Source organism: Corvus cornix, chromosome 12 (assembly GCF_000738735.6).
Source record: "Corvus cornix cornix isolate S_Up_H32 chromosome 12, ASM73873v5, whole genome shotgun sequence".
NCBI lineage: Eukaryota > Metazoa > Chordata > Aves > Passeriformes > Corvidae > Corvus > Corvus cornix.
The window spans coordinates 8,274,970-8,288,273 of record NC_046342.1 but is presented as its reverse complement, the minus strand read 5'-3'; the positions used below and the strand labels follow the sequence as shown (position 1 = coordinate 8,288,273).

At 39.1% G+C, this 13,304-nt stretch overlaps 1 protein-coding gene across 1 annotated transcript in view; it reads right to left on the bottom strand.

Moving 5' to 3' along the window:
- Positions 1 to 13,304, bottom strand: part of APPL1 (adaptor protein, phosphotyrosine interacting with PH domain and leucine zipper 1) — a 26,035-nt gene extending 12,731 nt beyond the window's left edge. Inside the window, exons 1-12 of the mRNA XM_039558793.1 lie at positions 13,179 to 13,304; positions 8,726 to 8,824; positions 8,145 to 8,204; positions 7,313 to 7,384; positions 6,454 to 6,541; positions 4,845 to 4,886; positions 4,025 to 4,083; positions 3,427 to 3,573; positions 1,918 to 2,000; positions 1,653 to 1,811; positions 699 to 887; positions 182 to 224 (exon numbers count right to left, since the gene is read on the bottom strand). Coding sequence (XP_039414727.1) covers positions 182 to 224; positions 699 to 887; positions 1,653 to 1,811; positions 1,918 to 2,000; positions 3,427 to 3,573; positions 4,025 to 4,083; positions 4,845 to 4,886; positions 6,454 to 6,541; positions 7,313 to 7,384; positions 8,145 to 8,204; positions 8,726 to 8,824; positions 13,179 to 13,232 — 1,095 coding nt within the window. The 5' untranslated portion in view covers positions 13,233 to 13,304. The remainder of the gene's footprint in view (positions 1 to 181; positions 225 to 698; positions 888 to 1,652; positions 1,812 to 1,917; positions 2,001 to 3,426; positions 3,574 to 4,024; positions 4,084 to 4,844; positions 4,887 to 6,453; positions 6,542 to 7,312; positions 7,385 to 8,144; positions 8,205 to 8,725; positions 8,825 to 13,178) is intronic.

The window sequence follows — 13,304 nt, the reverse complement described above, 5'->3', positions numbered from 1 at the left end:
AACTTTTCTCTGAAGGAGGAAACTAACTGGAACACTAAGATAAACAAGGTGTTATTAACAAAGATAATCTATTAATGAGAAGAAACAGAAAAAATATGCAGTATGCAGCTATGGTTAGGAATGTATTCTTTCTGTACAGCAGAAAATCACTGGGCTCCATGCACACCTCCTATAAGCTTACCTCTTCATAATCTTTTTTACTTTCTGCCTGTAAGATTGAAGACCTGAAAGAGGAGAATGGAGAAGACAATTTTGTATATTTAAAACGCCTCACAAATACAGTCAGCCAGGAAACTACATTTTCATGTTTACACACTGAAGAACAAGTTATGAAAGGCTGAAGACTGTGTTTGTGCTGAGTGCAGTCAGCAGTTAATTACGGAGGGGAGGAACCTATGCTTTCCTTTCAACTGGAAACAGAAAAGCAACAAAATTCTAATTGTGCCCATGTAATACTTCAGTATTCACAAAATGCAATAATACATGACTGTCAACGGATTATCATAATCTTATTCTGAAATAGTACTCTGCTACATCAGAGCGCTTATAAACAAAAATCCAGACATCAGACAGTAAAAGGACATCCTAGATTTTGCTTCTAAGTAACCACAAAATATAGCAAGCTAACATCTGGCTAAAGACAGACTATCTTTCTTTTCTCTATTTCCTACAACAAACAGCAGTGTAAGACCACTCACTTTTTGCCATCAAAAGACGTTATCTGAAAACAGTACCGTCTGTCCTCACAGTCCACAGCCATCACAGAGCAATTGTCTATGTCCATGACAAGTCCCCCAGCCACATCACCTCTTGCCTGGCTCATCAGATTTCCACCTTGAGTGAAGTAAAACTGTCTCTCCCAACTGGAAGATACCAGCCCTGTCTTACTAAAAGATAAAGAGATCCTCAGTTAGCCTCACTTTTTGCTCTCTATAATATTAATTGCTGCAATTGTGTTCTAATACAGAAATTCATGCCTCATTCAGTGAGTATTTTACTTTAATTGTTGTTGTAAAAGTAATCTACTTTTTTTTTTAATTTCTTGGGGCTTATTATATAAATTACACTGAAAAAATCTGAATGTTATAACTTACATTTAATAACTCTGAAAAACAGCTGTTGGACTTCATTAGAAGCAAAGCTCCCTCCTGTGGACAAGGAGCTGCTACTGCATGGAGTCCAGAAGCTCCTCCAAAGGGGATTTTAGTTAAGTGTTTTGCCTTGTTTACGTCAAGATTACAATGCTTTATTAATAACTTGGATCCCAAGGCTTTAAGACATTTAAAGACAATCCATCTCAGACACTTCCAGAACAATCCTAATAGACAGAATCTTGTTACTTCCCCATTAGGATGCAGAGAAATTACACACTCAAAAGCTTTCTTTTTAAACTGTAAAAATTCAGGCAAAATTAGACTGAAATCAGGATAATTATGCTTTGCACCTGAATGACATTACATCAGTGTAACAATGAATTTAATATTAATTAGATTAAGAAGTCCAAAGAAAGAAACAGAATAGGTCCTATGTGACTTATTCAACTAAATATGTAAAATCAGCATAGCTAACATTAAAAAAAAAATTTCAACTTCCTTAGTTTTCCTTTCCCAAAATTAAATGCTCTGGATTTTTAAATAACAAGTTAACCTTACTTTCTTGCATTGAGATAGCCAGCTTTCCGTGTCAGATTCCTATGAGCAGGAAACTTCGTAGGATCAGGATCAGGCAAATACAGTGGATCACTGGCCACTTCCAAGTCCTCTATAGTTTGTTGCATGTTTTCTACTTCACAATCCATTTCCCTGCGAACACTAAGATAAAAAAATGCATTATTAACAAAGATAATTTATTAGTAAGTAGAAACAGAAAAAAATAGTTGTCTTGATAAAAGTTTGAAATTCAACAAAGCCAACTTACTTCTGTACACTTGTGCCAATATTGGTCAAAAATTCTTCCAGTTGCTCAGTAAGATTTTCTGAACCCATTTTAAAAAAGCTTATCTTTAGGAAAAAAAAGGAGGAAAAGGGAGAATTTAGTCATCAATAAAACTACACTAACAATTAACAGATGAAGTCATAGGAGGTTAAAGTTTCTCACAGAAATCTGTTTTCATCCCTCATTCCCACCCAAGCCTCTTACTAAAAGCAGCAGAATGTGTGTTTGTGGCTGCAGGTAAAGGCTGCTGCTGGCCCTGCAGTGGGATTTGTGTCACAAGGATGTACCCAGAGCTGCCTGGAGGAAATACAGAAACACACAGGAATTGCCCTGGAAAAAAATCCCAATGCCTCTCTGTCCTTTTTCAAGCCCACCACTCTGCTAACTGCTGTTATGGGGATGTTATTTGGGAAACATAGGAAAGAACAAACCTGTGAGGATTTGTCCAGGGCCATCCACAGGGAACTAACAATAGGTATTTTAAGTACAGGGTATTCCACAATGGGCCAGAAAATCTGCCACAGCTAAACTGAGGTTAGCCAGGAGAAGTTTCAGGACAGGAAGCCCCGGGACATGGCCCTACCCTTCCGTTTCTTAGATTCAGCAAAAAGCTCCACCTAAGCAACACGTTGCACTAGATTGCTGCACACAACATGCAGAGCTTGGTTCTTAAATACAAGCTGCAAAGTTTCAAAAGAAAGCAAGAGTTCTTGCCCTTGGAAAGCTTTCAGACAATATGCAGAAGTTAATTTCTACTCAGGTCACGTGGCAGTGCCAGATACTGTAAAGTCTGACTTGCAAAAAAACCCAAATCCCATGCTTAATGACATACTTCCGAAAATACAAATAAAGTCTCTCCAAATAACTTTATCATGGTTGTATTTTCTGTTACATCCATCCTCCAGTAAACCAATCAGGAACTTACTTATATTAAGCAAAACCAAACCAGAATGTTTTTTAGCATTCTGGCTCTTCCACAGCCTTGATTGAGAACAGTGGTGATGTGGCTTTTGATGATTATCTCATTTCAGAATAGCTGCCATAGGAATGAGTTTAACTGTCTCCATGTTACTTGCTGAGAAGGTACACTTCCATGTGACCTTGCAGGAAACCTCTAATCAGCTCTTCCCTTTAGTGGAATCAAATGCCCAGCAATGAAAATTTAGGCATTATATCAAATTCAGCCATCTAGGTCTTAAGGAAAAATTAACCTTTTTATTTGTCACCCAGGCTTTGCTAAAAGACTCTCTGATGGCAGTGAGGACATCTCATGAAGAGATTCCTGCAGTGAGTGGGCAATGACCAGTGCCAGCTAATGGCACCATCAGGGCTGCAGCTTTGGCAGCTCCAAGAAGTGGATGGGTGGGTCTTTTTCTCCATTTCCTTCCTTGGATTGCCAAAGAGGTCTTGTAATGGATTTCAGTACATCAACCTTCACGAAGTACTTTTACATCTTCTTTCAGACCTATAGCTTTCAGAATCTGAAATTACCTGAGCTTGCATGTATCCTAGCAAGGGTTCTAGCAGAGAAATTTTCTTCTTGTACTGGAGAGTATTTAATGCACAGAAATAATGCATCATAGTCTGATGCTGTTTTTTCCTTGAAGTATATACATCTTCTGTAACTTCTGCCTTGATCTGAAGAGACACAGGGGGAGGGAGAAAAAGGAATGTTTGAGACTTGGCATTGATCACATGCCTTCTAGACAGCTTTATAGCCCGCATGGATAAACCCACAACCATGTTCTACCCTCTATCACCAGCAGCTGCGTATCTTATTTTGCAATTCTGCTTCTATAATTTAAACATGAGATATGTGAAAAACAAATACAGCATTCTTTTCTCCCTTGAAAGTGTGGTTATTTCTTCACAAAAACAAACTGCATATGGTATCACAATACTGTTCCTAAAGCATTATCAGTGTTACAAGGACAGGAATGTATTGGAGAAACCTGCTTTTCTGTCTAGACTGCAAAACTGTCAAATGGCACATGGAATCTGCCATACATTGTGTTCCATCATAAATATATATAAGATGAAAATTATTTCTTCTCTAAAAATCTTTACATTAAGATTTTGTTTTACAAACCTTTTCATTTTCCCTTCTTTTTGACAACCGACTGTATCTGGTGATGGCAGCATCGTGGTCTAAGCAATCAAGAGAGAATTTATGATCATTTTCATAAATTAGTGACTTATGAAACAGAGCAGAAAACCTTTTATATCACTGTGTTACACAGACAGCTGAATGAAAAGTTCCATCATATTAACACCTTGATGAATTGTTCTTGTCTGCCTATAATCACTTCACTGCTACAAATACCTGGGCTGAAGAAAAATTCTAACCAGACACAAATGATGCAAAATTGTTACAAAGTTCCCTAAACATCCACTATTTTTCAAAGAACTGTCCATTATGTAGAGAAACTTCACATTAGAAAATCCATATGAAATGAAGCAATTTTCACTCAGAGAAGCAGAATCTTACTTACATAATAAGTTCTCTCCATGGATATATTAGAGGTAGCTAAAAAAATAACTTCTGACAATAGGCAAGAGAACTATGAAATTCATTTTAAGGAGGTAGCATGTTTTTATTGATCCGGTCCTGACTTTAAGAAGTGAGCTAGCACCTTACGTGTTTTGTAATTCTGGTGGCATATTCTACATTATTTAATAACCTTACATACACTTAAGCTGTTGTAAAAAAACCCTTTCAATTTGCCTTAATGCTTCAGTACACAAACCAGGGATTTACAAGTGAACCAGGGAAAGTTGAGTGCCTAAAATTACACCTTAATTAGTTACTTTAAGTCTGCAGGCTTAACTCCACTAATTAAGTACAAATAATAATCTACAGCAATACTGTTATCTTGTAATATTGGTAAGATTAAGTGCTTTACACTTACCATTGCTTGCAATTTGGAAAACTTCTTTTAGAGTTAGTATCTCTAAAAAAATAACGTATCACAATTTAAGTAAGTTGTTATTAACATAACAGTCATGCATTACAGTTTCTCATGTAATGTTTCACTCCTGAACAGTTGAAGGTAACACCCTGTACCATACTGAGCTACCAGCACAAGGTACTACATGGCCAGACAAGTCTGCTCCTACCTGGCACCTGAGGATCATTTCTGTGCTTACCAAAAAAAATACTGTTCTGTAATAATGTAAGGAAGAATTTCTTTTCAAAAGTCTTTGAAAAGTCATCATCAATACAAATGTGTCACCTCTAGTTCCAGTCTGGGTTCTGGCTTGAGCTGGGGAAGTGGAAGCACAAGGAGACAGGAGCAGCAAAGCCCAAAACACACTGGGACTCATCCTAGCTAAAATCAGCCAGGTTCCAGCTGGTTATTGTCTCACTGTGTCAGGGAACTGGAACCAGCACAATACCTTACACCTGTTCTCATCTTGGTTGTGATTTCTGCCATATTACAGTATAAACCAGCAGAGAGCCATGGTCAACTTTGTGGTAAAGCAAACAAAAAAACTGTCCAAGAAGTGCCTATGAAGTCCATAAAGTGTGGGGTCATTACAAACTACAGCAGCTGGTGGCTAAATCTTCCAGTGGGAAAATTTAATTTGTGATTATTGGCTCAGGGATGCCTCTTCAGTGAGTACTAATGGGAGATTTTTCAGGTCCTGAGAAGTAATATCAGCCTTGGGACAGTCACAATCCCTTGCTAAAAAAAAAAAAAAAAAAAATCTATAATCTTTTCAATCCATAATTTTGCTGCAAACTCTTGTCAAAGAAGTATTTTCCAAGATTCATAAAGAGTTAGAAGACTTATGAAAGACTTGTCATTTTTATTTCAATTTAGACTTATGATATTCATAGCTTAGGTATACCTACTCTAGAATGTTCACAACAAGGATATTCAAGTTACTTGGGGTTTAAGTCTTATAATTTCTACTTGGAAGCCCATTTGCCACAGCAGTCTATTCACTCCAGTATCTTGAGTAAAATCTATCATAATCACACACATTAGATGTTATTTTAAACCAGGCAGAATAAGGTACAATTATTACAAAAATAAGAACCTGGAAGCTGCACATAAGAAGTCACCTGTATTACCAGCTGGGTTGAAGAACCACATTACTAAATTTTAATATAGTAAATACTACAGCTTTGGCACTTTGCCTTTTGAGTTTAGTTCAGCAATTATATTGATGTCATGAAACAATATATAAATCTTTCCTGAAAATGCAAATTACCTAAAAATTTTTCTTTTCTAACATCTTTGAGTAGCTGCTAAATGTTCATCTTGAATAGAAGATAAGTGCTTCCCTAATATAAGTAATTTTTTTTTGAAACAATAATAGTGTTAAGTTCAACTGCAATACTCTCATTAATAGGAATAACTTAATTTTCTTTTTAAATGGGGAGATGCATACTTTTGAGAGCGGAAAAATAAGTGCTGTATTCTATTTAGTGGAACGAGCTATGGAGATTAAATGCTATGTTTTTATTATTGCTGCTGTTGATAAAAACCAGTATTTGGTCAAGTCCTCTACCTTTTAGATCCCTTTCTTTAAACTGGGTAATAGGAAACATCATTGCATCTGCAAGCTGAGTTGAAAGTACTGCATGGCAAGAGCTGAGCTGAAAAAGACCAAAGAAGGAAATCTTAGGAAAGCAGTGCTGAAACCAAATAAAATCACAATAGCATGACATCAGTGTCACTCAAAAGATAACATGTACAACTCAAACACATTTTTTAATGTTCCTTTTTTTGCAGCTACTTTTTTCTAGGTCCCAGATCTCATCATTGGCTTTTTAAAGAAAACCTTTAGAGTTTAGTTTTTGTCTGAACTTTTCTGGATCATGTCCAAAAAGAGCCTCATACATAACGACTAGTCAGTTTATTTCTCCAGTTTCCCTCCAGCTACGTCACAGCCCACCTTCCACAACTCACAGAGGCAGAACAAAATGTGATCCTCCTCCTAAAATGCTGTTTAAGTGAGGAGAGGGATCACAGCAAAAATCCTGATTCAGCTCTTAATGGTGCTCACTTGTATGTCCTAGGAGTCAGTCTCTAAGAGAGACAGCAGGAGGCTCCTCTGTCAGTCAGGTACCTGAAATCAGGCAATACAGATACCCTCATGTAAATAGTTGCCACTGTGTAATGGTTCTGGCTCTCTCTCTAGTAGTTAAACTACATTTTTTCTCAGCAATGTATCCTCAGTTTGCTGAATTTGTTCTTTCTCTTCAGGTTACATAACTTTAAATAGATGCTGCAATATACAGTTAAGCATTACCTTGTTGACAAATGAATGCCATTTCTGTATCTCCTGGCTTAAAAAAGGCTGGAATAATTAGGCAAAGTTAAAGTCTGTACCTGAAAATGTTAGCAAAGCACATACAAGCACTTACCTCATCAATCACTTTTGCAAATTGCTGCAGAGTGGAAGTCATGACTTCATCATCTCCCCCAAGTGGAAAACGCTGAAAAGCCAAAGAGTTATGTTGTTTGCAGTGTTTTCTGCCATTCACAAAACTAGATTAATCACCTCTGTATCAGGTTGTCTTGGGGTGACTTTATGATGTGTATCCCCTATTGCTGCTCTATGCCCAAAACTTATTTCAAAATATTACACAGTTAAGATACACTGAAGCAGTTCACCCCATTAGGTGGAGAAGGAGGATAGGGAACAGCAGCCTCCTAAAAGAAGCAAGTATTTGTTTTTAACATTTTTAGTCTCAGAAGAGGGGGCTCAGCAGCAAAGCTACAAACAGAGAACCCTTCATAGTTATGAAGGAAGAAAGTTATGGATTCCAGAGTCTGTGCTTTCAGAGATGGAATTATTCTCACAGAGTAAATTATGGTTGTTAATTGGAGATCGCAATGCAACCTCTTCTCTTTGTGACTATTGAAATTAAAATTAAAGCATTTAAAGGTAAACAGGTTTATAAAGTAAAAACAAAACAGAGCCACCCTAAGCAATTCCCAAAAAACTCATCCAAAAGTAAAATATTTCAGAACTTATTAATATTCTTCATGGTAAGAGGAACTTCATTCTGGTTTAGTTAGAAGAACTAAAATAAAGACACTAGATTCTTTTGGCAAAGATTTGAACCACCAACTACAGCAGTTCATTTTATCTGGACCAAACCTAAACACATTCTACACTGTGCTCTGGGAGATAAAAGGCTACAAAAATACACAGTCCTGACCACACACAGACAACAATGATTTACGCAGTACCTGTTTCTCATATTCCTTCAGAAGCTTTGAAGTCAGATGAGTTGCTGCACTTAATTCATTCTGATTAAAAAAAAAAAGGGAAAAGATCAAAATAAACAAAAACTCACACAGTTAAAGTATATACAAATTTAAAATACAGCCATAAACTCAAATTTTTAGAAGAACATACAAAATAGATTCTGTTTCTGGCATAAAAAGTGGAGTTATTTCTAGATGAATATATTGTGGGTAAAAAAACAACCTCCCACTTGGTACATACTATTATACACACCAAGATCATTTTAGCATGTATAACATTTTACAAACACTTGGGAAATACATTAGAGATACTAGGAGAACAGAGAACATCATTTCACTTGGCATCAGAAATTCTGTTGCAAAAAGAATCACAAGAATTTGGTCTTTACCACTCCCTAACATACAGAAAAGAATCATTAATTCTTACTTTATTTCACTTCTACGTTTAAAGAATATGGAAGTTAAAGAAAAGCATATTGCTCACAATAATGTAACATAAAGCAAGAGACGTGAAATGTGGTTCCAAAGCTTTATAACACATTCAAAAATTTCACTAACACTACCTGTGCATCATATATTCTGTGCATGGCTTGAAACAACTGATTGATGTAATTGGATATTGCAGCAGCATCTTCTTCAAATACTCCCAGCAAAGAGCGGGTCTGTAACAATCAAACAGCCAAAACATGAACATGACAAGTTAGAAGAGAAGAATTTAAATATAATGGGATTTCAGACTTAAATAGCATTATTTCAGGTTTCATTACTGAAAATTTTATAAACCCTCCAGCCCCATTTAAAGGAATGATACTTGTTGCATGCCAAAGAATCTTACAGACATCCAAGCTCAGCTGTCCTCCTACTGTCAGCCTCTCTTCAGGTTAATACATTTTCAGAAGGGAAAGGACAAAGGGAGATGGACAACTGTTAGAAGTTGAACCTGTGGGCAATTACTGGGCTCACTATGGTACCTCCCTAAGGAGAAGGGTGAAGTTGACTGGTATTGAACAGCTTGCCAGGTATACACATTTCCCCTGCAGTGAGATCCAAATAAAGGCTGTGGCTGTCCCATATTGTCCAATCTGGACACAGACAGTTGCTGGTTGTGCTTGGACCTGTAACTCACCTGTGGAATAACCATCAATTCTGTGATCAAAAGGTTGAGATACTACACCAAACCAAAACAAACAATACAACCTACATCTGATTGTCCTCAACATACATGTTTCTCACTGCTGAAAGGGAGTGGAAAGATCTGTCCTTGTGTCCTTACCCCAGCTTGTCAGTCTGTCTGTTCCTTAGCTGGTGTCACCCACCAGCCTGATGACTCTTTTGTCCTACTGCACTGCCTGCATCACTGATGGTGCTTAACAGCATCCACCTCAAAAATCAACCTCTTTTCTCACTGGCCACCTATTAGACTAAAACACTGATCTCTATCTGTAAGCCCAGCTATCCAGCCAGTTTTTCCACTCAGGTCACAGTCTGTACCTCTCCCTTTTGGCCAGAAGAATGTTGCCAGACCATGTCAGAGTCCTTGCATAAGTCAGGGTGACTGACATCCCCTACTCTCCCTTCTGCCAAAATGACTGACTCGATGAGAAGGCAATCAGGTTGCTCAGGTGTAATTTGCCTGTAAGCTCAAATGAGATGCTGACTGCATGTTCTCGCATCCTCTTTGCACTTGGAAGCAAGGTTATTCCTCACCATGAGGATACTGAATGGCTTCCTTCCACCACGACAAAAATCCCAAAGGGGAAAAAGCAGAGGATGTACCAGTAACTCTGCACAGCCTACACGGGCTTTTCCTAAAAACACTGGTCAGGATGCTTGGCTGTAGGATCAGGAGCAGTGCTTGCAAGAGCCACGAAAGAAATACTTTAGCAATGTTTTAGCAAAACATTGTATTTTTTGCTAAAAAATACTTTAGCAATGTTTTGTTTCTAGGTTTACACTAAAATTAATGTCCAGACAGAAAATTGAAGGAATCACAAGCACATAATTGTTTTTTCCCCAAACGATGATTGTTAAACACTTGAAATTGGAAATTCTATTTTTTAGTCTTCCCTACACTGTCTTGAAATTACTGAAGTCTTTAGTCCATCTCCCCTTCAAGCATGAAGGTCTTTTTCAGTTACTTCAGAAATTCTTTGCTTTCAATGATAATCAAAGAGTACACATTAAACTCATATAAAATATATTATTTAACAATTCTTTTGACATAAAATTCTTTTCTCTAACTTGCATTAGATGCTTGGCTGTATCACAATTACTGTCATGCTATATAATGTCTAAAAGACATTTAAATATTAAAAAATCTAATCAAACAGCATAATCAACACAACAAATAGCTTTAATGCTGGTTCTAGTTTATAAAACAAGTGGAAAGAGGTGGAGAAGAACTCAAATCTTTGCCAGGTGTGGCAACATGTGTCATCCTAACAGCCTTGACTCTCCCATTAAAGTAGACATACACGAAGGAATGCAAAAGAAAAAAATTACATGCTACTATAACCACTGAATTATACACTCATGACCTTTAAACCTGAACATAAATAAACATGAGCTTGTAATTTTAAAGGAGTATCATGTAAGGTTTCTGGATTATATTTACTCTTTAAAACCGAACATTGAAAAAAATATATTTCTATGTTTTATTTTAAAAATGTCAGTTATTGATGTTCAGCATTCAAAATAATATGATGAGATACTGATGGAAAGAAATTAACCTGAAACTGTAAACAAGCAGACTTCTGCTTAGCAGAAAATTAGGCATTGTTTACTTGTGTTTCTAGTAAAACTCTGCATCATTTTGCATGCTCTTTAGGATTCTTTCAACCCGTGTTTATGAGCAGGCAAATGGGAAAGGACCAGGGAGAAGCTGCACAAAGAAACCACCTCGTTACAAGTCAGTGTTAAGCCTTCTATGCCACCATATGGAGGGCACTGCAAGCGACAGAAGACAGAGCCTGTGATACCAGAGTCTCCTGGCTTTTTTGTTGTGCAATGCTTTGGGAATGCAAATCAGTGTGAGCAGAAGCTCTCTCTAAATACACACTGAGTATGTGTGTGTGTAATATATGTCCAAAGCTAATACTTAAATTGCTCTGTTTTGCATAGCAATTTGCATAGCAAAAGACTATGTAAACTTGGCACTTGGTTTAGGCCTGACAGCACAGTGGTTAGATTTTTATCCTGTGACAACAGGAAATGAATGGGTTTGAACATTGTAGAAAAGCCTTTCCTTCCCTCAGACAGAGAAAAAGTTTGATATGACGTTTATATAACTACAGTCAGTGTCTGAAACATGAACTCCAGGCCATAGTGCAGCACTAAACAATGACCCAGGCTGATGAGCATTTCAATATTCCAGCATGAATGTATCGAAGTCACAGCAACGCCTCTAGAGAGAGGGTTCTGCTTTCTTCAACCATTTGTTGCCATTTCCATTGCACTGATTTCAAAGGAACAGAAATTAACTAATGCAACAAATGGACTACCCTAACAGAAGACCACTGAGTCCTTACTAGAGGACCTGGCTCCCAGCATCCACCTGAAATATTAAGTTGACTGAAAGATGCAAATTTTCTACCTAAAACAGAAGACAATATTGGCAAATCCAATTGTTTAAGCACCTCATTGGGCTGAATTAGGCTTTACTTGTTTGCATCACAAATAACCTCACACGGAAGATTCCAGAATTCACAATTACATTCCATTAAATAACATTTTTTTCATGTGCTTCCCAAACGTCCTCAGATGATCCTGAAGTTCATGTTACATTTGACATTTCCTGTAAATATGAATGGTTCTGACCTCCTTAGACTAAGAAAAGACCTTCAAGAGATAATTTTTTAAAATCAGTATTATTATAAGACTTCCAAAATTTTTTCCCTCTTCATGAGATAACAGCAGGTTTTGCCCCTGGACCAGAGCCCACATTAGAGGTGAGATCGCATCTCACATCCAGCATTTGAGCTATCTGGGGCACTATCCTTAGGAAAGGACGATTCCTTTTCTGCATGGCCTTCTCTTGCCTTTTTTAAGTTGTCCTTCCACTTGATAGAGAATTGCTACAATGACTGTCATTTTAGAGGCTAAAATTCCCTATTTAACAAGTGAAAGTTTCCCTTCCTATGGCCAAGGAATTAAAACTACCAATGCACATGCTATTGCAATATAGGACATCCCACTCACTACATAAACAATGCATCAGAAGATTTTAATTCAAAAGCCTGCCATAAAAGAAAATATATTGCAAACTTTTTTCCCACATCTAAGAAGCACAGTACAAGGACTTGCTGTTGCTGCTGCCAGCAAGAGAAACCAGTGCAATTAAATAAAGCATTTCCTACTTTAGAAAGAAACACCAGTGCACTACAGGGCATCGCTGACACAGATCAGGCACTAGCAATGGAAGGGAAGAATCGGAGCAATGAGAGGCCTCCGGGCACCACGTGCTTCCCACCTACTCTCCGCATTAACCATCGCCGCGATAACCTCACCCAGTACCTGCCGTTCATACGGGGCTATTAAACCTTAATGCGATTTTTGTGAAAAACAAAGAGGAAAAACCGTTCTGAGAAGGCAACACGGGTTTTGTGGTCACGAGGTGTCCAAAATCAAGCCTGGGCGCGAAGGCGGGGGCGGGGATCAAGGAGCAGGTGGCGGCACTGCCCGGACGGCGCTGCCGCAGCACCCGCAGCACCCGGGCCCGGAGCTGCGGCCCCGCTCCCGGCCCGCGGCATTCCCGGAGCGGCGGCGGGGCCAGCGGGGCGACGGCGCCGCGGAACTCCGGGCAGGAGTTCGCAGGGCACGACCGCGGCGGAGAGCCGGAGCCGAGACTGTCAGAGCCCCGCGGAGCCATGCAGGCAGCGTCCCCGCCGCGCTGCCGGGGCGTCCCCCTCCCTCCCGGCCACCGCCGCGGCTGTCCCGGGGCCGGGAACGACAGGGAAGCAGCGCTGGGCCCGGCGAAGAGAGGCTGGGCGGATGCGGCCTCCGCCGGGCCCGTCTCACCTGCGGGCTGTCCTCCAGCGTCTCCTCGATGGGCAGTTTGTCGATGCCGGGCATGGCGGCGGCCGCGCTGAGACCCCGCGGCTCCGCTCCCCCGCGCCGGCCCGGCCGGCCCCGACCCGCACTGAC